Source organism: Fulmarus glacialis, unplaced genomic scaffold, assembly GCF_000690835.1.
Source record: "Fulmarus glacialis isolate BGI_N327 unplaced genomic scaffold, ASM69083v1 scaffold15088, whole genome shotgun sequence".
Lineage (NCBI taxonomy): Eukaryota > Metazoa > Chordata > Aves > Procellariiformes > Procellariidae > Fulmarus > Fulmarus glacialis.
The window spans coordinates 25,526-52,789 of NW_009229054.1; the positions used below are offsets into that span (position 1 = coordinate 25,526).

At 37.8% G+C, this 27,264-nt stretch overlaps 1 protein-coding gene across 1 annotated transcript; it reads left to right on the top strand.

Moving 5' to 3' along the window:
• Positions 1 to 26,834, top strand: NR3C1 (nuclear receptor subfamily 3, group C, member 1 (glucocorticoid receptor)). Its single transcript, XM_009583716.1, has 7 exons — positions 1 to 164; positions 4,202 to 4,318; positions 9,125 to 9,403; positions 12,421 to 12,565; positions 21,877 to 22,007; positions 25,124 to 25,281; positions 26,205 to 26,834. Exons 1-7 carry the CDS (start codon positions 8 to 10, stop codon positions 26,355 to 26,357), a joined length of 1,140 nt encoding a protein of 379 aa, XP_009582011.1. The 5' UTR covers positions 1 to 7; the 3' UTR covers positions 26,358 to 26,834.
• The last annotated feature ends 430 nt before the right edge of the window (positions 26,835 to 27,264 follow it).

Genomic DNA, 27,264 nt, shown 5'->3' on the forward strand with positions numbered 1-27,264 from the left:
CCCTGGCATGCGATCAGATGTAAGCTCTTCTCCATCCACAACCTCAGCAACTACGGGACCACCTCCCAAGCTTTGTCTTGTTTGCTCTGATGAGGCCTCTGGGTGTCATTATGGTGTTCTTACTTGTGGCAGCTGCAAAGTGTTCTTCAAAAGAGCGGTGGAAGGTAAGACATGTTTTGATTAATTTGCTGTTTAAAAATACAAAATCCACATACATATCATCCACGTTGAAAACCAGTCTATTTAATCTTACTAGAATACATGCTTTTGCTAGAATCCTACTGGAAAATCCCATCCATTATATCACTGATCTTTTCATAGTAAATAACATTGATAATGGTGTGATTATCTGAAGCATAGATTCCATTTACATTTATAAAATGCTCCCATTCACTCACAGTGTAAAAGGATGTATTGTTGTCTTGGCTTTTTGTTTCTTTTGTTTTCTTTCACTGTTGTTTTTGTTTATTTGTCCTATTCATATACAGATATTTGTGTGCGTTAGACTTGTAAAGTCTGTGATTTTTACATTTAATGCTAGCTGGTTTGTGTATAAAACTGTATGTAAACTTGATAAATCTCTTGTATTGCAAGATTATGATAGCTTTACAATTTTTCCTATAAGTGATATTGATTATATTACATACATGTCCACGTGTGATATTTGCAGGAGTAGCTAGGTAACAGGAACATGTGTGTAGTTTTGGATCATCGAGATTTCTCTCTAACCACAGAAAGAAAATCATTCCAGAAAATAGAGATGATGGAAAACTAAATGTGAATCTGTAGTGTGTATAGCAGAATAAGTAATCTGTGATTTTGGGGCTGCATAAGCAGCCATTATGTAATGAACTAGGTTGTACCTCAATGTCTGACTCTTTGCTTCAGTATCAGAAGGATGCAGAAACTTAGAGTATATTCTCAGTGTCTCTGAAAGGATAGCGATTCTTCTATTCTGAAATTACGTCGTTCTTAGTTACAGCCTTACAGGGTTTCGTGTCTCATGCCTTCTTCATGCAGCCATTCCTGGGTATTTTGGAGTGAATCAGACTGTTATTTTTTGCTAATGTTTTTGCAAGTTGGGTTTCACTGGAGAAGAGGGAAGGCTGTTTTGATAAAGACGAGCCACCACTCAGTCTTTCAGAAGAAGCACTTTCTCCCAGTTCCCAGCTCACTGGATGCAATAGGGAGCTCCATGGAAATGCAGAGCCTCTCAGGGGGATTGGAAAAGTCAAGTTGGTATCACAGTTTCTGCTAGTCACAAGGGGAAAGGGTGTCAGTCCTGTGGGAAGCTGAAGCTGTTTCAGAAGTATAACAAGACAATATGAGCTCAAGTGCAAAGCACTGAGCTGCTTGGGCTTTTTGTGACTCTCAACTGGTCCTCTCTGGAGTTGTGCTCCCATTTAGAGCCAGGCTCTTTAATTGAAGCAATAATCATCTATATCTTTGATTAAAATAAGGTGACTGGGTATCCCTCAGAAGAAGTATTATATGGCAACTGAATATATGTCATAGCGATAGTTTTGCCCATCCTCAAGCTTAAACAAATCACGGAAGTATTGATACGTGAAGAAATCAACCCAGTAATTCCTTTTTACCAGTGATGCGACTTGCCGCATCTTATATAGACTGTATTAACGATAAAAATGTAAGCACGCTTGTAGCTGAAAAATTGCAATAAATTTCTCAAGGTTTACCTCCGCTTTCATTTTTATTGTTCCACAGATCATCCCAACCTTAATCCTCCCGATTAGGTATTGTGGATGTTTTCAGGAGCTCTTCTACGATCTGTTAGTTAGAGTATTCACTTTAAGGAACAAATAATTTGCTTTTGTCTCTTATAGGCATTTTTCTTCTTAGGAACATATGGAAAAAGAATTTGTTTCTGTGATATCCTGTATATTAATAGCTGCCAGGCACCTGTTAGAACACCAATCAAGCTGACTCTGCACATTGGTTATCCAGCCTTTAGCCTTTTTTGTAGCTTTGCCTACACGCGTGTATACTGTGACAGAAGTAGTCACAGAAACAGAAAGTGTCAGTATCTAGAAAATCAATATAGAGTATATTTCTTTCAGCAAAGAGTAGAACTAGAGGAGAAGAGGAAGGATGAAGGTGGAACAGCAGCTGTATATTTATACACAGTTCTTCACACAAACGAGCCTTTCTTCAGGAACCCAGGATGGCCAAAGCCATCTTGTTCTAGTTCTTATTTTCATGGTGCTTCAGAGCCCAGAGCCCTCGTGATTCATTTTCTCCAGTTCCAGAACCAACCCCGTTCACCTCCCAGCATGTTACCCGCACCCTGCTACCAACCCAGATCTTTACCACTCCTCCCCACCTCCGCTTCCTCGCCTTGCTTCAGATCCTCACACCTCCCCTCCGCTCCAGGTTTCCCTAGCACTTCTGCCTCCTGCTGTGCTCCAGATTGTCCTTGTTCTTCAGCATTTTTAATTCCATCTCCCAAAATCCTTTGTCTGCAATTTCTAACCTTTTTATACGCCATTGTGCTCAAATGAGCAAAGACTCATTCAGTCTCATAGTGCTTCAGAGCCCCAGGCACTGACTTGTGCTACGGGCGCTGCAACGTTGAAGAGTGTCTGGCCTCTTTGTAAAATGCTCCTATCTGCTGTAAATTCCCTTGGAAATATCTCCATTTGCTCACTACCAATTTTTGCCAGTGTTTTGTTTGCCAGTGAAGTATATTTGTCTGTTTTTTGAAATGCATTCCTTTGTGCAACTGGCATGTCCTCTGGGCAGCAGTCAGGCGATGTGAATCAGAAGGTGGAATCAACTTCCCTTCATTTTTCCACAAAATATTCATGTGACAAGAAGGCTTTAATATAATGTAATACGAAGAAATAGCATAGCTTTCACCTAAAAAAGGCAAGAATAGGTAAGTAGTAAATACAAGAAATCAAACTACTTTCACAGACATGAAGCTCTTTATTAGGGAAAAAAATGGAACAGCTCAGGAAAATCTATACCTGAAGCATCTGTATTGACTGTGTGAAACCATGGTCTCAGTTGAACGTCTTTGTGAGACATGAAATTACAGTCTCTGTCCTGCTACAGCAATGAAAACTGTTCATCAGTTTATATTTCATGTGTGTGCATGTATATTTTCTAAGTTATCTTAAGCACAAAGATGACACAAGGGTCAGTGAGGCTTCCTCTTCTTCAAATGAAAAAGAGGGGGGGTTCATTCAGAAGAATTCAGGGCTTCCTTGGAATATCAAGGAACTTGAAACACTTCACTGGAGAAGTTTGACTAAAGGCATAGTAAGGTGCTCTGCTTACCCATAATTTTCACAGCTGACTTGAAACCAATTCCTTAACTGTGCTCTTTTTATGTGAGAAGACTTCAGGCTCCAGTGTTAATAACTCAGTATTTGGAAAATATGTTTGTTTCTCTCGCTATTACACTGTCAGGACTTTGAAATACAGTGTAAAAGCCTAGGTAGCAGCTTTTTCCCAACTAAAGAAACATCTGGGTTTTGATCCCTATCTGAGAGAAGAATATATCTTTTAGTAATACCTTTATCTAAAGTTATCTTGAGACAATTATTCATATTATTCAAATAATTAAGACTAGATACTACTCTTCTGTTGTTCTGCTCTTAACAGCTAAGGAATACAGTTATTTTAATTTATGTAGCTCAAGTTGCCATATTTCTAGGGTCAGTTTTGCTCTGAATCTGTGAATCCATAAACATGTCAGAGAACCTAGTTTGTTCAGTTCAGACTCTTAAGTTAAACAAGAGGATGCTTCATGATGAAAGCTATGTCTATGTATCTGTAGAAACGTTGACATGTATACTTTCAAAATGTGTCTGTGAATGTTATTTACATCTCTTGTGAAACTATTTAGAGAAATTGGAAACATGCTATAGAAGATAGCTTTGAGGAATGTAAGAGAAAAATAGTTTTAAAAACAGAATTTGCCTGATGTTAACAAATAGAAAATGGGATTTCTTCCTAAATTTATTGGCTTTGGTGTCTAAATATGATAAATCTGTTCAATGTATATAGATGTGTGAAATCATATGGATACTGATCTTATTTTTGCAAGAAACGAAGTACAGTAAGTAAAGATATTATATAGTCCCCAGATCCTTAACGTTACTGGAAGAAAGAATTACTTCATCTACTACTCTAATGGTAGGGCTTACGGTTATTTTATCTGTCTTTTTGAATACAGGGCAGCACAACTATCTGTGCGCTGGGAGAAACGATTGCATTATTGACAAAATTCGGAGGAAAAACTGTCCAGCATGCCGCTACCGGAAGTGTCTTCAAGCTGGCATGAACCTCGAAGGTAACTTAAAATGCTCAAATCCCTTTTTTATTTTTGAGTCCTAGACAATAAAGGTCATGCTGCTTATGAAGCGAAAGCAATTATTTGAGCAGCACTTTAATATGTTAAAAGTATGTACTGCATTTTATGGTGTGTATGAGCATTTTAATGAAAAGCAAGATTATTTTTTTTTTTTACGCTAAGATTTCTGCTATACTTTCCTATCTGTACTCAATTGCTCTGTCTCTTGGTATGTTCAGCAGAAGTGAGTCATTCACACAAAACAGTTATTTTTTATTCCTGTCAGCACATATATCTTGTTGCTTTTTCACTGAATCTGAGCCAGCAGAACTCTAAGAGAACTCTTGTAGGGAAGTGTGACGCCTGCCCGTCCTTACTCAGGAGAGTGACCTGACCCTAAAACCACAGATGAGAGGAAAAGCCCAGAGATATAGATCTGTTGGAGTTGGAGTGGAGCTTGTATCTTCAAACTGCAGAAAAGGAAATTATTTTTGTTCATGCTGTGGATTCTTCTTAAATGTCTGTCAGAATCTCACTAGAAAAGATAGGTTAAATAAATAAACTTAAATGTACCGGTACATATTTATTCTCCCCTAAGTCCTGGATGGCTTATGAGAAACTGAAGACCACATCAACTAGAGATTTAGCAGCAGTTGTAAAATGGCATAAAACATTTTTATTAGTGTCAGCTATGTTTTATGTTTGATATTTTTTCCTTGAGCTGTAGAGATTAGTACAGTACTTACTAGCATAGTTATCATGGTGATACTTGTATAATCAAGATTGTCAGATAAAATAAAAATGTCAAAAATGTATTTGTCAGATACAAATATGAACAGAGTTTCATTTCAGTCAGTGAAAATATCCTTTGGTAAAATGTAAGTGGTGAATTATGTTAAAGAGATAGATGATACTCATATTGGAGTCTATGTTAGCACGTCCTTTCTTCCTCTTCTGCTTCCAACCTTCCTCAGGAGGACGAATCACCAGTTTTTCTGCCCTGCAGGTGGCTCTACGTGCCCCTGCCTTCAGAGCAAGGGGAAAAAACCCAACGGTCTGAAATGCTTCCCCTCCTATGACGTGCTTACCCGTGCATCCCATACTTCATGGTAGAGATTTACAGGGAGGAGGGGAGGGAGGCTGCTGGTCGGTTTGCTGAGGTGTGCTGTGATCTGTGTGCAGGATGTGAGTTACATCTCTTAACGGCCAAAATCTACAATAGTGTGTTCTAAAATAAATGCTTAAAGTACATGAGATTGTCATCGAGTGTCTCCCGGGAGCTGGATTTAGCTTGTCAGACACTCCCGGTGGGCTGAACCTGGCACTTCAGAGATAATAGCAGGGTAGTCCACTTGCCTATTCTTGGTGTCCAGGGTGGAAAGATGCAATGCCCTGCTGGGGCTGGTGTGGCCAGGAGCAAGCAGAGGTAACAGTAAAACCCAAAGAAAGATCAGAATAATGCAAAAAACCACAATTTTCATTTTAAGGTGGAAAAGAATGCATTTTGGTTTAAGACTTGTTTTTATTTTTTCTCTCCATAGTTGTTTTCAAAATACATATATCATGTTCATATATTTATCTATGTGAATAAAGCACCTTATTACATATATTACTCTAATAGTAAGCCTTTCCATTCCTGCATCAATTTATGTGAACTCTTTTTAAAGTAGACACCAATATAGCTATCTCAGGCTCTAGGACGTTATTTGAGTTGCCTTTCTGCACCAAAGAAAATTAAAATTGAATGACGTCTGATACTTGCCACTTTTCTGCATGTAATTTGGAGCCCTTCCAACTATAGTTTGTTTGCCTGGATTTTGGCACAGAGAATCCTAGAGAATAGTGACTTTTTGGAGGATGGATATTGTTATATAAGCTATTGGAAAAGGAGGGGGGGAAGGTTTTAAGACTGAGAGGGAAAAGAGATCTAGAAACTCAGCAACGCAAAAATGGAAGAACCCAAGATAGTGTGAAACAGTGAAAAACAGCCATGAAAACGATGATTTATCGGATAGATCTGAACAGATGGTGAATTGGTCATACAGAAGAACTCATAGAAAAGAAAACTGGAAGGCAGCATAAAATGCAGAAGAGACTAAAAGAGAGTTCCTTTTATCTTGGCTATTTTAGGGTCACAGTTCAGGAATGACTGTTGTTTAAAAGATAATTAAATTTGCATACTTTTTAGACAGTAATTTCTTTTTGAAAAGTCATCAGGTGTATCCTCAGTGCATAAATAATGGTGATAAGCAAACCAGTTAATGAATAGCAAGAGATCAAAATATCCTAGCATGTCAGTCTGAAGGCCCCTTTCACTTAGCCTTACTTGCTGGTAGACTTCTTCCATGAATCTGTCCGGTCACATTTTGAGTATCTCTAGGTTTCTAATACCTACAGTGAATTTCACTGTTACATAATGAGTAGAAGGCTAACTTATTTTTAAATAAATAAATAAAATCTACCATGCAGTATTTTAATTCTTACCTGCTCTTGTGCTGAGACAAAAGTGGCTCCTTGTACACTGGAAACATGTTACTTGATAATTTTGTATTATAGTCTGGCTTATCATTAGTCATACCTTTGGCTCTGCTTATCACCCTTTTCTGGAACTTTCTTGTTTCTATTGCATGTTGTTTTGGGTGTAGGGGACTGGAAAAACATACAACTATCAAGCTGCAGATGCCAGAGATTTATACAGTAGAATAATAATATTTTGTACTATAGCCTTTATTTCTTTGAATTCTCATTTCTGCTTTCATCATTAATTTGACCCTAGGCATTCTTGGCACCCTTTCTCTTTGTGATGCGTTTGAAGAAAAGATTTATTGTTAGGTTTTATGCCTGTGAAAAGTCATCTCATAATTTTTTTGGCCTTTCATACTGCATTTTGTAGTTAAACTGTTGGCAATTTATGGGGTTTTTTTCTGTCATCTTCATTTTGAATTTATTTCAGTTTTTGAAGGATCCCTTCCTCTTTCTCATATTCATTACCCTGCTCTGTAACTGCAGTGGGTTTTGTCGTTATAAATCCCATTTTAGAAGTGAGGTGCGTAGTCTGTGTGTCTATCTGGCAGCGTTTGGTCTTCAGCGTGGTGGTGGGAACGTTTCATCACCTCCCGGGACGGTGAGCTGCCTGCGCGGTTCAGGTGCACAGGCCATCTGCCCACTGGGCAGGAAACGTGTGCGATAAAATAGGAAGCCTGTACAATCTCGCTGGATGCCAGACTGCAGGGGGGTTGGGCTTGGGGGGGGTTGGTTGTTTTTAACAGAAGATCTTGGATGCTTTTATTTCCATGCTGAGTTTATCTGTATGGATTATCTTCTGTAATTTGCCCTAAGGAGCTGGTTTTAAATTTGTAGTATTTTCATATTTGAAAATAAATTGTAAAGAAATACATGATCTCAACCTTCTTTTTTTGTGAGTTACAACTATGTATCTAAGTCAGGTCTAGTAACGTAGTCTAATAAAAATTCTTGTATAATACTTTGTCTTATCAGATATATTTCTTTTCATTATAATTTTACCAGACTTTCTGGGCTGGAAATACTCCATACCAGGTGTCTGCATTAAGTTGAAGGCATGTGTATGTAAATTTAAGTCAAAGTAGTTCATTTGCTTTTGAGAACAAGAATGGGGAAAAAAATGCCAGAATGTTGAAAGGATTTTGGAGCAGCCATTTCAAAGTTTAGATGAGAATAACAAGTTGTTTGTTGCTCCAAGGAAGTATCTGTTGCTATTCCCCCATGACAGCCTTGGCGAATGTGGCCAGTGTATAAGTCTTTGGGAAAATGCAATTTATACAGGGTCCATAGAGAATTTCTTACCTTTAGCAGTTAGTTTCTGAAGTCTCTGTCCTAGCCAGTGGGAGAAACGGGGCCAGGAGGGGGTTTTTACATGTTGTTAAGCTACTGAGTTGGTGCGTTTCTGATAATTAGAGATTCTGAGTAGGTCAGTAGAAACTTTGAATGTGACGCCACATTACATGATGCTTTTATGTGCTACTGATTTATCTGGGAAGTTCCTGAACAGAAATCAATTAATTAATTGAGACACAGGAAAAGAACTGGGTTTCATTTTGGTCTCAGTTAAATAGTGCGTTCAGTGTAGCAGACTGCATCCAGGAGAGCTGAAAGCCAAGTAGGAGACTCCATTATTGACAATATGTTAATAAAATTGTTGCTCCAACTTTTTGTAGTTTACAGTTAACATCTCTGTGTGATGTTTTATTTATTTGGCGAATGAGTTTTATGGTTTAATTACGCAGCAATGATTTATATGCAAGAGAGTTGGCAAGAGAAAAATCTCCTCCTGCCCAGCATTTTCAAAAAAATGTTTTCCCTGGCTCGAGAGATTGAGTAACTCCTTACCCATTATATACATTTTTTCCTTTCTTCTGTATGGTTTCTATACTTAATATTTTAAGGAACTTATAAAGTGCGCAGTGCTGCAGATATTTCCAAACAGGTGTTACGCTGCCACATGAAGTTTCACTGAAATTTTGCATGTAACTGAAATTGTAGGATCAGGCCTTGTATTTGTACTACCTGCAGATGTTATTTAACATTTTTGAAACATTAACAGAAATGTGACTTTCATTAAATGGTAAAATAAACTTATTTTCACAGGAAGCTTAATTAGACTTGAAGTGGAACTATTTACAGATTTATGAAAAAAGGCTTTAAAAGTTTCAACTGCCTGATCTACGACTGCAGGGAAACGGAAGCAGCATTTCCTCTGTTACCTTTTTTTTTTGCTGTGTGGTCACTTTCCATTATCTAACCTGTGACTTACCAAAACTTTCCTAGCTCGAAAAACAAAGAAGAAGATAAAAGGAATTCAGCAGACTAACGTAACAGGAACGCGGGATGTTTCTGAAACGCCTGGAAACAAGAGCATCGTTCCTGCGTCCCTGCCGCAGCTGACCCCGACCCTGGTTTCCCTGCTGGAAGTGATTGAGCCAGAGGTGCTGTACTCGGGCTACGACAGCACGCTGCCTGACTCCAGCTGGCGGATACTGTCAACTCTCAACATGTTGGGAGGACGGCAAGTAGTAGCTGCAGTAAAGTGGGCAAAGGCAATACCAGGTAATATGCAAATACATTAATTACAAAGTGCAGTCTATTTATTGTACTTAAAATCTGTTTTCATACTTGGTATCTTTCAAAGCCTTCACAGGTAGCGTTTTGGTAATATCTGAGCTAATTCGTGTCTCAAATACATCTGGAGTGGAAAAGCAGAAAAAACACAGATGCAAAAATTTATTTACTAGGATTACAAGTTAAGTCATTTTACTTGAACGCTTTGACCACCGAGTGTTAAAATTCATATTAAAATAGAGTTCTGTTTTTAAAAGTAATATAGAGAGCTATTTTTATTAGCTTTAGCTGCACCTCTTAAATAATTATTTCTTGAATATTTTTAGCAATGAGGTTCTCTTGACTTTTATAGGCTGGTGCTGCTGTACTGGCTTGTCTGGGTCTGCATTCATGGATGGTTCTTTTTTTACTACCCCTGACCATATCTGTAGTTTTTTCTTGACTGGGAATAGGCACTTGAGCGTGCAGTTCCATAGTGGATATCAAGATGTTCATTTTCTGTCAAGCACTGTAGCTACACGATTAAACTGACTGTCACCTGGGGAACGTGGAAGGTTTGTTGCTGTTTTGGCTCCCACCTGAAGACACAGTTAGCAGTTGCCTTACAGAAGAAGTGATGTCAAACCTCAGCCTTGGACATAACACATAGCATCCCATAGTATGTCTTTGGGAGAGGCCAGGGCTGAAAGTAAAGCTGAAGATCTGCTTATTCCTGACAGAACACAGACTAGTGTTTTTCTCCCTTTCACTTCTACTCAGTACTGTTAGCTACCTGTTTTCAAAAACCCTAGCAAAAACACATCCATAATGCATGTTGCCCAAGAAAAACATCACATAACAGGTCTAACAAAAAAAAAAAAAAAAAAAAAAAAAGGCTGATAATGAAATTTACGAGTCATAATGGTGTCTCTTTTGGGGCAGGGGAAATAAACTAACAGTAGGAAAGAAAGGCTAGTAATCTCAAATATATATGTCCAGCAGAGATGTGAATACAGAGATCTGTATGTCTGTCAGGGCTTTTCTGCAATGGAGAATTACGCTGAATTAGCTAAGGTCTGCATTAGGAAGAGTTCACATGCGCACACTTTCTTCTGGGACGAGTCTTTAGGAGACCATCTGGTATTCGTAAATACAAATTTAGATACCATTTCTATAAAACAGTTCTGTTTTCATAATCTCTTTTGAACAGTTTCCCTAATTAGACAAACCCTTCAGGTTAGAACATATGCTCTTAATGAAAATGCCAATCTTCTCTTCAGTAATTATATTAATAGGAACTATTCTTATCATTTTTTAATATTCCTTTTTTTTTGGTTGCTAAGGTGGTTCTTCATGAGTATTTAATTTGTATACACTGCTACTGGTTGTACACTATCAGACATACTAACAGTAAGCCAGCATTGGTTGCTAAACCCTTTAACTGGGATTTCAAAATAGCCTTTTCCTAGAGCAGGGTTTGAGCAAAGATTTCAAGATTTGACCCAGTAAGTTTGAAATAACTTTGAAACACTTGGCTTGTATTTTCAAAGTAGTAAATGGTAGTTGCTGCTGTCTCCAAAGCCAGAACCTTGAAGTTGTTAGACATACCAAGTTTTGTTATGTATTAACCTACTCAGTGCTATCTATTTAAAGGTCTTCAGAAAGCAGCAGTGTTATGAGCTCTTTAGATGTCAAATGATTAATAAAATTAAATAAAATCAACTTAAATTCAGACTTTAATGATGATTCAATGTGGCACAATATTTTCTTGCTAAATGTAGGCAGGATCTGATAGAAACTAGTGTTGCAAATTAAAAGCTGCCTTTTAATTTTTAAGACTGTTTAAGGGACCAATTTTCAGATTTTACACATTTCCTCATTGTTTAATTGGCTCTGTTCATGCTACATAGTCTTACAAGATTAGAAGCAGTTAATGATGGTAACTAATGCAATACGTATTTTGTAAGTTCAGTGTACGATTCTTGTTGAATAAGAACAAAATTTGACGCTAAACCATTTATTGTCTAGTGGACTGCTCTCAAAAAGAAAAAATACTGTTATTTGTGGAAGATAGCCAAATAAATTATAGTGTATATTAAATATAATTGTTTTCTTTTGTAATCTGTTTAACTGACCATTAGTTCCAGATAAGTGCACACATATATTCTGATTTTTTTTTTTTTTTTTTTTAAAATATTACATGCCCTTTTAATACCTGTAGTACATATCGAGAATTATCCATCTGGTACTCTCTGTCCACACAGTAACTAACATCATGGTTGTCAGAGCCCAGGGCTTTCGGTGTGCATGCACTTTTGTAGATGCGGTGTTGAGAATTTATTTTGAAAATGTATATATGTAAATGTGAATATAATGTATAATGCAAAGTTCAAGAGTTACTCTTTCTGTAGCTCTCTTTTGCCTGTTTTTCTGTGTTATGTATGTTCTGTATGGTTGAGAGGTAGACATTCAAACCAGCTCAAGGCTGAGTTGCACTGAAACGTTCTATTCAAACTGCTCAAGTCTCGTATGTAGTTGTGTTGTCCAGAAGACATCATTTGAGTCCTATGGTTGCGAACACCTCATTTCTACGCATGCAAAATTTTGAATAGGCAAAAGATTCCTTAATGGTATACTAAGTATTTGATTGTAACCTTAGTAGCTGGAAAATGGCGTTGAAATTTTGCACCACTTTTAGAGTGCATTTTTTTTTCATTCAACAAGAACTTTCTCATAAGAAACCTCTTACTGCTCTAATTTATTTTTTCTTCTGCCAAATATCTAATCTAAAATACAGAAATACTTGACTGAATCGGGTGATTGTAATATGGCAAGAAATTTTATTGTTACTTCAGGTACAGTCATCACAGTCACAGAAATTGTTATCAAATGCACTTTTAAAAGTGCTAATCTACATTGGCAATACAGAAGTTGTACTGATTGTAAGATGGTCCTTTTCAGTTATGTGTTTTTCTTTTTCTGCAACCAAAGCAAAAAAAGTCACACCTCAATTTTTATTTTTCCAGGTTTCCGAAATTTACATCTGGATGACCAAATGACCCTTCTGCAGTACTCATGGATGTTCCTAATGGCTTTTGCTTTAGGATGGAGGTCATATAAACAATCAAATGGAAATCTCCTGTGCTTTGCACCAGATCTGATCATTAACGAGTAAGTAAGACATGAGTCATTTTCCAGGTTTCTCAGGTGATACTAGACTCCACGCAGTATTTCTGGGTTTTGCACTTGAGAGGTGAATCACTGGGAAGCAAATTCTTGCAGAGATCACAAATCAGTCTGTCATTTGCAACTTGTTTTTCTTTAGCAGATTTAGCCTAGAGTTTTTAAATAAGTCAAATGGAAGAAAGGTATTTTAGATGTTAAGTGTATTTATATCAAGAAGTTTTTGTGGGAAGTGTTTGTACTAAAACGTTCCATATTGTGACTGTTCCTGCACCGTTCATTATAATCATTCATTTTATCAGAGTCAACACAGTTGAAGCTGAAAATATATCAGGATGGAGAGAAAAGTTTGGCAAATTGCATAATGTTCTGTATGTTCATTGTATAAAAGTCATAGTATGGTCCTACCAGTTTCACAAAGTTCTTGATCAGTTAAACATTTATATCTGAGCCTGATTAAACTCTGGCTAAAAAGACAAGATTACAAATGGAAAAACTTGTCTGACTTACATTTTTTTGTTGAACTTTATTACCGATTTTCAAGAAAAGTTTAATTTGCTAGAATATTTGGACATCTTTTTTCTTATACCATGTGTCATTTTCCTTGTATTTTTCAAGTTCGTGTTGTGCAGTAATTCCGTGTTGTAGAGGAGTGAAAGGGGGAATTCGGGATTGTTGAGGTGATGTGGGTATATAAACATTTTGTGCAGACGTACACGTAGTTATATTACATTCCATATGCTATTTCAGAGGTGTAGTAGCAGATCAGGTTAGTTTCTGCCCTGAGTCTGCAGAGCAAATACTCCGTCTAAACTCTCTCCTGTAGGAATGGGAATCAGGCCCGATGGATTGTCACACTCTCATGCCTTTTACTTTGAAGCCATTTCAGCGATGTGTCCTTCAGTTCATATTTTAAAAAGCAGGTTTCTTCAAGCAAGTGGAATAGTGTCTGCGTAGACTGTAACAAACCTTTCAAGTGATCTTTCAGTCTTGCAATTCCAGTGTTGCTAGCAATATTCATAAAGCCTGTCAAGGCATTTTGTCTGTATTCTGAATTAGTTGCTGAAAATACTCTGTGGATGTAAATCTTCGAGGTTACTGGCCAGAGCCATTCAAAATCTAGTTTGCCCATCTGCAGATTCCAATTAATTTGATGCTATCACTATGGATTTGCCATTTCTTTTTTCATGAAATGGCATAGTCCATTTGTGGGAACTAAAACTAATAAACAAAATTACACAGTGCCATTGACATGTACAATCACAAAACTTTTTTAGCATCACAGTTTCACTGACAATAATTTGAAAAGTGATGCAAGTGACAAGGTATTATTGATGTCTGTTTTCCTGTCTTTAAAATGGAGGCAATACTCTTTGGCATGTTTTGAGACAATAGTCTTAATATTTTTGTTCCTATTGCACTTCAGTATCGAATCTCCCAAATCTTTTCTCAATTTAAAAAAAAAAAAATTACTGTTACATTTGCTACGGAATTAGCCATTTACATTTCAGACTACTTCTTCATGATTATTCACTTTATTTTTTTCAGTGTAAATGTTTTTCCAGGCTTTTATAAACTGTAATCATTTATTTATAATAAATATTTTTCAAGTATTCACTTTTCAAAAGGTGAGGAGCAGATGATTGGTGAGGGTCCATCTGTGTACTTATGTTTAATGAAGTTTTTAGAGTATGTCTCTGGAGTAAAATAGTCTCCATGTGGTGGAGTTGAAATAATTGATATTGTCACTAATAAGCGTAGTAATATCTAATTTGCTTTAAGTCAGAGGTCTCCTGCTGTTTTATCAATGGGTCAAAACCACAGAGCTTTACAGCTAAGTATGTGTCGGCACATACCTGCAAGAGTAATCTTACTATACTAAATACTAATTTTCAAATTCATTCTAGTTACAGTTTTGGTACATAAATTGTTTATCAAAATGACATTTGTTTTCAATAAAATATGTAGACTGAGAGAACTGCAGTTTCTTCTCCAGTGTGCTACAAGTTACCCATAAAACTCTCTCTGGTCGTAACTTTTTATGTACCATTCATCAATAAAATACAGCCATCTCTGACAAATACTGAATAATACATAAAACCACTGCATGAGTTACAAGAAGCTGATGAAGCGCAATACCGCAGGGAAAGCCAGAGGGGCAATGCCATTGGGGAAGCATAGCTGATGCTAAAATGTTGGATAGGAAAAGAGAGACGACATGGACATCAAGAAAAAAAATGCACTTGGATTTTAATGATCAGATGTGTCCACTCTCTCTGCTTGATACATCATTCAAAAGATAGTACTGCAGTACATAATATCCCCTAAAAACCATTCTGGGGTTTATTCGGTGCTACTTTCTTATACACATCTTAATGATCTTTCACCCAAACAACTCCTTCCCCCGCCTCACACCCCCCACCCCTAAAGATGTAGCTTAATGTTTTAGGTATGCTAGAAGCAGGTCCAAGGTAGAGTAATAAGTTAACTTTATATGATGTAAGAATCAGATACTGATTAAAACCCATTAACCATTATAAAATAAATAGGTAAAGTAGTATCCTCTGAAAGTCAAAACAGCTCCATTATTTGATAATTCTAAAAACAATTGTAATATTTAATAACATTAGAGTGAATTCTCTGGAATAATAGGAAAAAAGTGAGTTTTCCTTGTAAATTTTAAAGCTCAATTCCACTAAATACAGTTACGCATAGGTGTTGTGTGTGTATAACAGAATCAGAACCTTCATTTTGATTGTCTGAAATCTAGGATCATGGACACTTTTACAGTTAACTGAAGCTGTCTGCGTCAGATTTTTGGCTTCCTGTTCGGTAGTTTCAGATTTCTGCATGCAGATAGAGAGGTGTAAGCTGTTCAGACTTGTAATTTTTGAGATCTGCAAATGACATTTCTACAGGTCTCTTCTTTATATGAACATTTTTCATTTGTAACTAAGAATTTGTTCTGCCTTCATATCTATTAGTTGCAGTTTCAAAGCATTCTTTCAGTGGAGAACTAGAACAAAATTATATGTCTTTACCCATACCGTGTTACAATACAATAATTCCAGGAGGTCTTCCGTCTCTTCAAGCCAGTCTTTAGATTGATGATGTACTTGTTTTTCTTAAATGGAAGTATAAACAAGTTGAGGAGTTGCCAAAAACTGCCAAGCCTCACATGAGCCCCTCATGCAGACTTGTATCATCTCAGCCTTACAAAATAGTGGCAGATATTCACGTGGATGGGTTTTCAGTTCTGTTGCGTAATTTGAGTTTACACATCAAACAAAATTGTATCACATTATGCTGTAAGTGATAAACATCTCACTGTGTATACTCAAATCTCTGTATGATTTTTAAAATATGTTTAGCCTACTTTTTATCCAAAAAATTCGTTTAATTTTACTTATAAACAATTGACCCTCCGAAGGGTTCTAAGAAAAGTATAGCTGTTATTACATACAATGTAAATCAAGAAATGGAACAGACAAGCATCTTACAATCATGTTATTTCTTTATATTCCTCTGTATCTTCATTACAGCCATAAACTAGAGTTGGTCTCAGAGCACTTCCTTTGTGCCACCATTACCTGTAGCTTGCAGCAGCATAACACAGGTGAAGTATTCAGGAATGTGAGTGCAGGATAAGTTATTGAGTAGTGGTTGCAGAGAGGTCACTAATACTTAGTCTGCTGCTGAGAGCTAAGGTTGCATAGCTAATGTTAATGGGGGCAGGGGGAATAATATGTAACAACAGAGCATACAGTGCCTTCCGCTGTGTTAGTTGTATGGTTACAACTGCACATAAGTGCAATTACTTCTATTTTAATTTTCTTTGGATTTTATATGGGTTTCTAGAAACCATTTATTTTATTCAGTTTCTGAGCTTTAAAGGCTTGTCCTCATATTTGGTACAATTCAGTGTTGTCAGCTTCAAGAAGAGAAACTGTATCTTTGAAGGGTTCTCCAAGCCTTGGTGATTTAAATGGACATAACTGCAAAATATTTTTTTAAATTGAATTCTTTATGGGGATAGTAAGACTTTCTCTAGTTTCATGTATCTGCTCAAGCATCTGAGCAACATCAGTCATTCATGCATTTATCCTTGCACCAGCCCTGTCCAGCATTATTCCTGTGTAGTTACTTACTTAGATATGGAGTAGCAAGATCACTAGCTCATGTCGATACTTTTCAGGCCATTGTGTGTAACTGGGCTGTACATAAAGAACCTGTCTAACCCGTTAAGAGGTTTGTCGTGCTACATTTTCAGCTAACAGATCCTTAGCGTTTATAAATATCTTACCATGAATGCACAAAAAGCTTCCCAGAAATCAGTGGATTTGTTTTGCATAGCACTCAGGTAGCTTTAGCTGTGGCTGTGCTGAATGCCACTATTCCTTAGTACTATTGTAGATTCCTCCATAATTGAATTTTCCAAGTATCATCGATCTAGTCTGTGGTGGGAAAGAGAATTAAACTGTTGTTCTTAAGTCTTAAGCTGGCAGCTAGTCATTTGACAAGTCTTCTCCTAAAGATGGAATATTTATTGAATATTTATTGAATATTCCATTTTTATGTCTGTAGTCCTATCATTTATTTAGGGAAAAAAAAAAACAAACAAAAAGAAAATCATCCAATATATTTAAATAATGTTTATCACATATTGGATATCCTAAGTTAATATGTCTGATAGGGTTGGGTAGGGTGGATTATAAAGTTGCTGTGATACGAAAATAAATTATTTCCCATAGCATTTGTTGAGTGCAAAAAGGCTCACCATATGTATGTATAGCATTGTTTTCATTTCAGACACGCTGCATCTGTACAGCTTTTAATTTGTTTGTCTGCAAAACCAAAAAGAGGGAAAGATGAGTTTCTGAAGATCCAGCTATCATTTCTGCAAGAATACAGGTCACTTCATCGTTCTTCCTGCTTCCATTTTTTCTGAACTCCTGACTATTGCAGTTGATCCAGGTCTCGAAATGAAAGCCTCTTTCTCTCTCTCTTCCTCTCACAAGCTAACTAGTAGCTGGAGATGGGGTGATCCAAGCAGCGTGCTGCAGATGCTCATCCATGAGGCGGTGAAGTTTGCAGTGATCCCTCGGCCAGTTCCTGCCCTAGCCTTCAGGGAGGGAACGGCATTGAGGGCCCCAGACCTGAGGAGCTGGCGCTGGTAAACCTGGGCAGGAAAATGGGAAACATTTAGTGCTCACTTACAGTTGATAATTTGTTGGATGGCAATTACTGCCTGATGCCATTTCCACTTCAGTCAGTAGAAAAGCTGCCGCTGAATTGTATATGCACACCTTAGTCCTCTAGTGTGTAAAACTAGTATTTCCTTCCCCAGCTAATTCTCTGCACAGGGGAAAACTACAGAGCGGCCATTGACAGGTTTTAATCTCCGAACAGGTCAGTGGGAAAGGGGAGTCTTATTCAGCTCTTCATCAAGGGAGGGTCAAAAATCTATTTTAAGTTATTGTAAGGCTTTGGAAACTATTTTAGATTTACATTTCTATATTTCATTTCTGGGTAGAAATAATATACTTTAATGGATTAGTTGTGTGACTATTCAGCAAGCTCATCATTTTACGTTTCAAAACAAGAAAAATATTTTTTTATGGAGGTATGTCTATATCAGCTGGCAATTTTATATATAATATATGTGTTTATATATATATACACACACACATACGCACAAAAAACTCAATTCAAGTTTTTGAAAAGTTTGGCAGCTTAATAAATCTCGGGCTTCAGATCATCATTTAGTAATTGGAGATTGTATAAACCTGTGATTTTGTAGTATTGTATAACTGTTTCCACAAGTTGTGATACAAAACATGCTTTTGTTGGAGTTGGCACTATTACTTACCAGCTTTAGGCCTCTATTTGTGTCACAGTGTACATGAAATTACAGTGAGCAACAGTAGCTATTGCAAAATTGTGTTCATCAAGTAGCAAATGCCATTTAATTGCTGCTTAGCTTTAGAAAGAAGTCCTTGGAAGTCCTGTGTCTTAGGATTTTGACTCCTTTTGCATGCTCATCATCTTGTCTCTTTGCTCTTCTTAGGTTTGAGGTCTTGGTCTCATTTGTCCTTATAATATTGTATACCATGCTGAATATCTGTATTCTATTTGAATAGAAAGAAAATAACAAGTGATCACAGTTTTATTAGCCATGTTTTATCAGTTCTCAGAATTTTTTCTGAACATTCTTTTGTAACTAATTCTGTGGCGTCAGTATCATCTGTTTTTCAGAATACCAGCATCTTGTTTACTGATTTTTATTCTTTTATAGACTTAGCTGAACTGAGTGACTCACAGCAGTGCTGAAAATCATCACATGCTTTTATCATCAACATGCATCCCACACAGAATGCATATGTACATCCCGTGTACATGACATGGGCTTTCGTTGAGCTAAAACTTACAGCTAATGCCCAACTCGCGTGTTCTTTTCTGAGGTAGCTGGTTACAAAAGCAGAGTAGTACTAGATACTTACAGAACAAGAACGTGATTCAAATCGGACTAGATTTACAATCACTAAAGCAGGATCACTTCAAAAGTGATAAAATGCTGTGAGTCAGCTGTTTAGGTCTCAATTTATATGAATGGCAATAATTGCAAAAGCATTGAACTGCTGCGATCCGCCCAGCGTCACCGGGAGCTCCCTGGTGCTTCCCCAGGCCTCAGCACTGGCTCTGTCTCCTACGTCAGTGGCTCCTGAGCTTTTGGAGCACAGGCAACTGCCAGACCTTATGGCTTCCCCTGGATTACCAGCCCTGGTTATCACCAGAGCTTTACTTGAAGACTCCACAAAGTCAGTAAGTAGTCAGTAACTACTATCTGTAGTTTCTGCTGAGGAGAAATCATGTGTGATGTCATCACCAAGTATAATATCTATTTTAATTAGCTAATTATAATACCTAGTTTAAGTATTTATCTGGTTTATGTGTGGGTAAATTAATTCGTAAAGTTGCTAAATGCCCTCTATAGGGAGGGGTACCAGCGAAACTGAGCAGGGAGTAAGAAGAGAGCCCCGAAGCCCCTGCTCTTTGCTGGGTCTTTGGTCCGTGACTTGACCCGGATCCTCGGACAGCCTCCCTCTGTGCACAGCTCTGTGGCAGCTGAGATCATCTGATGCACTCTGGCCAGGAGATCTGCGAGGGGAATGTCTGGGACCTCTTCCCAGACCCTTCGCCAGCATTAAGGACTATCCAGTCAATCAGCTTCCCTCTTGTTCTGACACAGCCTGGATCCGCTGCCCTCGAGGGCATAGTGCAGAGCTCCTCTGTGCCCTCAGACTTCTCTGAAGGGAAGGAGGGCTGTGTTTTACTCTCATTTTTTGAGGACTGCAATTTGTATAGCCTTGGTATTACCAAAAATCTGCATGTCTTCATATAGATTCTCAGACTTGCGGTGATGATTGTGTTTACAGCAGATAGAAATAAATGACAGGCTGACCTATTTCATAATGTTTATTTTAACCTTCTGCCCAGAAATGGTAATAGTTTTACATGAGTAAAACTGCTGAGCCCTGTCATAGAATGTGTTTAAATTACTCAATTTGAAATATGTAAGATGCCCTTTGATACAACCCAGAGGGGTTAGGAGAAAATTTGCCAAACGGCCAAATAGTGGCTTTGTGTCAAGTGCCCTGAGAATCATCCTACAACTGAACATCTTACTCTTATTCCTACCTCGTGCAACTTACCCTGTGCGCACTTTGTATTCTTGCCGTTACTCCTTGATTATTGAAGTCTAACGTAACGTCAGTGTTTATAGGTTCATGTACGTGCATGCATGTGTATGGCTGTAGATACCATTTGTGCATAAGGCAGTGCCGCATGTAGTCCTGTATGCTCGGAAGGAATTGCCCAACAACATGCAATTGGAAATGATAGGGTTTTAGGCTTGTACTTGATTTGGTTTTAATACAGTTTCAATTTCTTTCTGTCTTTCAAAACCCATCTGAATTCCTATTATTCTTAGGTTTTTGCACCTTGAGGAAGGTGCGTGTTTCCTCTTGTTTTCACTTAGGGTTTCTCATGATGCTTATGAGGGTACATTATATAATTCTTTTGCAGGGCTAAGAAAGGGAGAACTGAAAAATCATAGCAGCTTTGGAGGAATTGGTGCCGTTTCATAACCAAATCTTACTCTTAACTTACACTGGGATTCAATTTTGTCTGTGTCTTTGTTTAGATTATAATATTGCATAGGTGATGTCTTAGAAAAGGGGACATATCATTAATGAAAAATAAATTGCTAGCATCACTGTAGAGAGATTGTGTAGTCATTGCATTTGAAATGTACTATTTTGCCTATCTTTTTCTCTACAGAAGTTTACATGGAAAAGCATAACTCTCTCTTACACTCTTCAGAATTAATCTGTTCTTGTTGTTCATTTCCCACCCAAAACTGTAATCCTGCAGCATTCACAGTAACCAGCTATAAAAGCACATGTAAAGGGGATTGTTGCTTCAGCTGAGGTACTAAATAAAAGGAGTTCCTGTCTTGATGCAGGGTTTCATTAAAATAGAAAAAATAAAATAAAAAGAATATATAAATACATAAGGTTTGTCATTCTGATTCCAGGTAAGTGCTTTCCAAGATTTTCCTTTGGTTGTCGACATGTCTTTCCATTTATAGTTAGAAACCTTATTATTACAGTACAAAGGTAGTGAAATTTAATTGCGATACTAGGCGTCGCTTTAAGAATGTAAAAGGATGCAAGAAGTATAAAGTCACTTTGAAAATTGAGAAGTTATGGAAAGTTGATACTATCACTAGTGAGCAAATATGTATTAAATCTAGGTGCACTTCTCAAAAGTATTGAAAGAATTGGAGAAATCTCATCTCTAGTATGGTATACCATCATGTTTCTTTATACAGTTTAAATACTTTGGGATTGCCAGACTTCAAGAACTTTGTCACACAGTGACTGAACTTGATTTTTGTGTCAAGTTTGTGCTGAACTGTTGTGTTCGCTGTTGATAACAGAGCTTACTGATCGGTCCTTGGTGAAGACAGGCTTCCTTTATAACACTGGGATTTCATACGTCATGCTCCCCGCGTGCTGCAGTTCTAGGCCAATGTTTATATGTGGTGACCAAGGCAATTGCCCTGTATGGGTTCACTGGAGAAAACCAAAGATTGTTTTGCTGCGAGATAGATCAAGTACTAGCTTGTCATCTGCCTCTACCACCCCCGCTGTTCTTGAATGAAGCATGGAAAAACTTAGATTTAAAATTTTTAGATAGCTAGACATTTAACTAATTTTTATACTCTTACTTCTCAGGCAGAGAATGAATCTACCCTGTATGTATGAACAATGCAAACATATGCTTATGGTTGCCCGAGAGTTATCACGGCTTCAAGTCTCGTATGAAGAGTATCTCTGTATGAAAACATTGCTTCTCCTCTCTACAAGTAGGTGAATAGTTATAATACCTATGTGAAGAACATAAGTTTAACTTGCCAGTATTATGAGTGTGGATGTGTAGTTTAAAATTGTGTTAGGTATCTGATACAGGATTTCTTATAGGATCCCCTTTTTTGCAATAAAAGTCAAAATGCTCCACTTGGCACCTGACTTTATAGGGTTAGTGAAGGAGGTTCTGCTTTTAGCAGGTACAAGACATTCATGCTAAGATATTATGGATTGTGTTCAAAACTTTGCAACTCCAACAGAGAGGCCTAACTCAGAATTGCAATTTAAAATGCCTCAAAAACACATCACAAGCTGGCTGAGTAGTTCAGGACCCAAAGAAATGGGCAAAGCTATGACTTCATGCCCATGAAATACTTCTAAAAAAACAAACAAACAAGCCCAAAAAAACAAACAAAAAAACCCTTGACCACCACCTGTGAGGAAGTTCTGATCCGGTGAAGCAGTTTCCTCCCAAAAAAGTTATCAGACTCCTCCAGAAGTTATATAAAGTTGTTAAATACAGCTACAGCTTTTTGCATTTGTGTCTAAAAAGTGTATGGTGGATTTACGGTAGATATCATAAGATAGATTTATATAATATACTACATGATGGTTTTTGTGTCTTTCAGTAGGATATACAGTAGTTAAAACAAGTCACAGCTTAGTAAAATTCTGTTGTCTGTTCTGCATGAAAGGTCAAAGTACAGTGTCAAAAAATACTCCTTTTAGAATATACTGGAATACACTGAGACATTACGCAAATAACTTTTACAATGTTCTTTTTACTCTGTATTCATAGTCATTGGTACCTACTGACTTCTTTCTCCTCATGCGCAGTAGGGCTGTAGCTACCTGAGGAAGCTCAGCTGTAACCCTGGTTCCGTTGCAATCCAGGGACTCTCAGTAGTAAAGAGCCCGTGTGTGTGTGCGTGCTGTGAATAGGCATGAGTTGGGCACCTCGCCTTGCACCGCTGAGTCTGTCTGAGCAGTTAAGGCGTGTGCCTGTCTGTCCTGGGGAAATCCCGTCCCGCGGCCGTCACGCCAATACCCACGGTCCCACAGGACTGGGAGCCTTTGCTGCTTCTGCTTGGCAGAAGATTATTTTTGTTTTGGTGTAGCGGCAGGTATGCCAGTATGCTTTAAAAGTACCAGTAAGAGCAGCAATACAAGTAAAGATTTTTCAGCATAGTACTTCTACATGATGAAAAGTAAATATTTTTTAAAAGTTTAAACAGTTCATTACACAGAGGGCTCAAACATTCCTTATCTCTAATATTTCCAGTGAATAATATCATTAATTCTTATAAACAAATGAGAACTTGGCAGCTTTGGGCTTTTCCCAAATGAAGGCAGGAGGATCTTGTAACCCAGCGCTGTACGTGCTGCAAAGCCCTGGGTGATGAGTGTGGTCGGGAGAGGTGTTGGGTGCAGTACGCTGCCATGACCAGCTCCTCCCCGCTCTGCCAGGCCCATCACCTCGGTGGCCTGGCAGGGACAGCGCAGCCTTGCCTGCCAAGCCCAGAACCGGGACAAGGGCTCTTTTCAGAGGAAATTTCGGCTCCACACTGCCGAGGGCTTTGTAGGAACTTGAAACTTCCCTGAAACTGCAGATGTAAAGCAGTTTCTGTAATCTCTCCCGAAAATTCCTCAAGTGTTTTGGATGTGGTGCAGGCCAACTTTCCTTACAGGAATTGGAAGTTTCCTTAAAGGAATTTCCATGGCAGAAATAGTGAAGAGGCAACGCTCGCAGAATTAAGCCCATTCAGGAGTGAAGGTCGGCAACCACTGGCATTAACCAGCAGAAGGCCTCTTTGTTATATTTACAGTGAAAGACAATATATTTTCACATTTCTTTTCAAGTACATACATTGTGTAAGTGGTACATTGTGGAACTTCTGAAAATTGAATAGCTGAAATTTGTATAGCTTTTTAATCCATGACTTCACAATTTTAATTTATGTTTATTGTGTTTCTGTGTAAGTTCTCCAAGAAAAGAGGAAGAGAAGGAGGAGTAAAACAGGAGTCCCACACGGATCTAGACACGTAGCTCACACACAGACATAACTCACAGACCTTTTCCATTTAAATTATTGAAGCAACAGTTGACATGTTGTCATCTCCTGTGTAGACAAGGCAGACAAGATGCTTCACTCCAACATCTCACAGACGCTGACAGTGTAGTGAGGGTTGGATTTTTTTTTTAAGGAAGGGAGTGTGCTTTAGTAGCTTCTTTCCTCTTGTCTTGCTTTCAGTCGGCTTTGTCTCAGCTCTCTCTCTTCTCTATCTTCAGCTCTTTCCATTCACTTCACCAAGGTAATCAAAGGCTTCAAATCAAGCATCTTAAGGACCACTGGAGTCCATATGCTTGATTTTTCCTGATTTGTTTACTAGTCCTTGGCCTTTAGAAGGACCATCCTAGTAGGAGAATGTAGGCACAGGGACTTAACATGGATTTGAGTCTGAATACGGGCCTCGGTCCCCATGCCTTGGGTTTCTAACCCACAGCTCCTTGTCTGGCCGGTGCTCTCTCGATGTCACATCCCTATTCCAAGAAGCTCTGCCCAAGATCCAAGTCCTCCCTGGCTTGGGTAGTCAGTTTGTTGTCCAGTCTCTCTGTTACTGCCTTGCCTGGACATGTTATTTGATCCATCTCAGGAGGGTTGGAACTAGATGATCTTTCAAGGTCCCTTCGGAGCCAAGCCATCCTGTGATCCTACCCTCGCTCTTCCCTCGGCATGCAGACTTTTTATGGAATTATTCCAATGTCACGTTTCCCCAAACATTAAGAACACGGGAGCTCCAGCCCTGGTGGTTCTTCATCAAGGCAATTCCAGGGCTTAGTGTTGTTGCCTCCATGGTCCGGTTCCCTTCGCTCTATTTCTTGTTGGGTTACTTTTGGGTTTTTTTATTTTTATTTTCCCAGCAGTCCTATGCTATTTGTTCAATGAGTCATCCGTCTCAGTTTTCTCTCTCTTTCCTTGTTTCTCAGCTATCATTTCATTAAGTCCAAGTCCTTTTTCTTTTGGTCATTTTTGTGTAACTAATGTAAGAGAACTTAAATAATGACACAAATCATAGATGTATAATGTCTTAAAGGTTCGTATCAATGTTACAGTTCCTAAGGAAGGCCTGAAGAGTCAATCGTTGTTTGAAGAAATCCGTATGACATACATTAAAGAGCTGGGAAAGGCCATAGTGAAAAGAGAAGGGAACTCAAGCCAGAACTGGCAGCGGTTTTATCAACTGACTAAACTGTTGGACTCTATGCATGATGTAAGTTCTTAAACGAATGCTGTACACGTTCCAGATAAATAAGTTTGGGGTTATGACAGTAATCTCTAATTTTTTTTTTTTATTTAAAAGGATAAATATCTGGGGGAGGAGGGGAGGCGGTCATGATCCCCTACTGTCTAACTAAAGGCTAATTGAAAGAGGTGAACATGGTGCTTTCAGACTGCTTTTGCAGTGGACTCCACAGCAATTAATTTTATAATTAATATAATTTTCAGTCTCTCTAGTTTTTAAAAATTAGATTGCTTTAAAATGGAGGAACTCAGAAGTTGTAAATGATTTTGCAGTAGTAGCAGAGATGTGTATTATCTCAGAGACAAACTATTCAAGAATCTATGGAATTATTTGAAATTGTGTTAAAATAATGCATCAGTGCTATCTTCAGTATTAGTAGCGATCTAATTTTGCAAGGAATTTCAGAAAAATGTCTCCTTTTGTGGTATGTACTCTAAATTGTGCATATAGTACAAAGTAGTCCAAGTAGTGTTTAAGCTGGATAAGGCAAGGGAAACTTTGAGACCTCAAAATTATTTTTTTTCTTGTTAGTGTACCAAGCACCTGGAAAGATCTTATTAAGCTTATTCATGTGTATGTTATTTATATGCTAGAATGGGAATTGATACAAACTCTCTTCAGTATTTGTAAAGACCTTGCATGATCTGTTCAGTTGTTTTATATTATAATGTCATTTACAAGACTTACTAATTAAAATGAGGATAACTGTGCATGTCTGCCCTGCGTTGCAAGTATTATCTGAGCAGGGTGTGAGGCGTACTTAGGGTAGCTGGCAAACCAGACACCACACTGGCCTGCGCTGCAAGAAGTTATGAAGAAGAAAGGATATAGGTTAATAGTTCTTCTGTATGTATTCGTGTGAAAGTAATTCTTTGCTTTATCACTTGTAGGTGGTTGAAAATCTTCTGAGCTTTTGCTTCCAGACATTTTTGGATAAATCCATGAGTATTGAGTTCCCAGAAATGTTGGCAGAAATCATCAGCAATCAGATACCAAAATATTCAAATGGAAATATCAAGAAGCTCTTATTTCATCAAAAGTGACTGCCTTAATACAAAAGGGTTGCCTTAAGAAAACGTCAAACGATAGCTTTTTTTTTTGTAAAGAAAAAACCTACCAGACTTGTTAATTTTGTCCTTGCAGCGGTGTTTCTTTTGTAATTATGCACTACATGTGGTTTACAGAGGGCCAAGATTTAGGCTATAGAAGCAGCGGATTTCTCACATTTGGTAAAAAATTGGGGAGAAAGGAAAGGAAAATAAATCTTATTTGTCAGAAATTATGTATCTCCCCTCGTGCAAAATCCATGGATGCATCAAAACCACCGGTGACAAGATCTGAGGCTGTGTTATGAACATTCTGCTAATTAATTTCTGCAGTTGGCTGGAGACAATTTTCTAGGCTTTTTTTTTTTTTAGTAAAGTGTTTTGGATTTTATTTTTTTTTTAAAGTTAAGGTAGCATTTTGGTTTATGCATGTAACCTGAAGAAAGTTTACAAGTGTATATCAGAAAAGGGAAGTTGTGCCTTTTATAGCTATTACTGTCTGGTTTTAGCAATTTCCTTTAACTTTATATACCGTGAACTAGGCTTGTTCATTTTTTCTTACATAATTTTTTTGTAATACTTCAAGATGCCTATTGTACAGCTGGTTTTTTAAGGTGGGGCAGCTCGTAGCTTTCCTAAATGACCTCTAGACATTAATCCTTGAGTATATTCATGTGAAAATGGGTTGGGCTTTTCTAACCTAATAGCTTTCAAAGTGACCATAAAAATTTGGCATTTTTTAAGGGCCAGGGTGGGTGGGAGAACACTCTCAAATCTAATTTAAATAGATACGAATTAAACAAATACTTTTGGTATATGTGCAAAAGTGTTGGATATGCAGATTCATAGAAAATTAACCCAGTCCTAACTGGATGTAAATGAGCTGGTTATTTTATATATTGGA